Source organism: Plasmodium gallinaceum (assembly GCF_900005855.1).
Source record: "Plasmodium gallinaceum strain 8A genome assembly, contig: PGAL8A_v1_107, whole genome shotgun sequence".
In the NCBI taxonomy this organism is placed as follows: domain Eukaryota; phylum Apicomplexa; class Aconoidasida; order Haemosporida; family Plasmodiidae; genus Plasmodium; species Plasmodium gallinaceum.
The window spans coordinates 5961-7065 of record NW_021628217.1 but is presented as its reverse complement, the minus strand read 5'-3'; the positions used below and the strand labels follow the sequence as shown (position 1 = coordinate 7065).

The window sequence follows — 1105 nt, the reverse complement described above, 5'->3', positions numbered from 1 at the left end:
ATTCGGATTCTGTTTTATTGTCTGTCATCTCATTCTTGAATTCGGATTCTGTTTTATTGTCTGTCATATCATTCTTAGATTCGGATTCTGTTTTATTGTCTGTCATCTCATTCTTAGATTCGGATTCTGTTTTATTGTCTATCATCTCTTTCTTAGATTCGGATTCTGTTTTATTGTCTTTCATCTCATTCTTACCTTTGGATTCGGTTTTATTGTCTCTTATCTCTTTCATAGATTCGGATTTTGTTTTATTATCTCTCATCTCGTTCTTACATTTGGATTTGATTTTATAGTCTCTCATCTCTTTTTCACATTCGTCTAAAAATTTTAAAAATTCTGACATAAGTTTTTCCATAATACTATGAATTAATTTTTTTTTTTCTTCCTCTGAAATATCTTGTTGATGAGATATTGAATATAGATCTTTAACGTGGTTAGCTGAAATTTCATTCCAGTCATTATTCCATTTTTGGTCTCTCCATTTAGGGTCCATTCTACTTGTTTCATCATTAAATAGCTTCCTCATTTGTGGAGCAGTGACCTCATTCCAATAATTGTACGGATTCTTGTATATATCCGCATTTTCCCATGTGCCATTAGGACCCGTAGGGTGCCATAAGAACCTGTAGGGCACCATAAGTACCCACAGGGTGCCATTAGGACCTGCAGGGCACCATAAGGACCCACAGGGTGCCATTAGGACCCATAGGGCCTACATAAGGACCCATAGGGTGCAATTAGGGTCCATGGGGTGCTATTAGGACCCGTAGGGCACCATTAGGACCTGTAGGATGCCATTAGGACCCATAGGGTGCTATTAGGACCCATAAAGAGCCATAAGAACCCATAGGGTGCTATTAGGACCATAGGGTGCCATAAGGACCTGTAGGGTGCCATTAGGATTCATAGAATGCCATTAGTACCCATAGCGTGCCATAAAAACCCATAGGGTGCCATTAGGATCTGCAGGGTGCCATTAGGACCCATAGGGTGCTATTAGGACCCATAGGATACCAAAGAACCCGTACGGTGCCATTAGGACCTGTAGGGTGTCATTAAGACCCATAGGGTGCCATTAGAACACATAGGGTACCATAAGGACCCA

At 40.4% G+C, this 1105-nt stretch overlaps 1 protein-coding gene across 1 annotated transcript; it reads right to left on the bottom strand.

The window, feature by feature from the left end:
• On the bottom strand, positions 1 to 867 carry PGAL8A_00378200 (fam-g protein; the record flags this gene model as incomplete). Its single annotated transcript, XM_028670144.1, has 2 exons — positions 1 to 712; positions 805 to 867. Coding segments are annotated over 2 exons (775 nt in total), but the record flags the coding sequence as incomplete, so codon positions are not given.
• Between the last annotated feature and the right edge of the window lie 238 nt (positions 868 to 1105).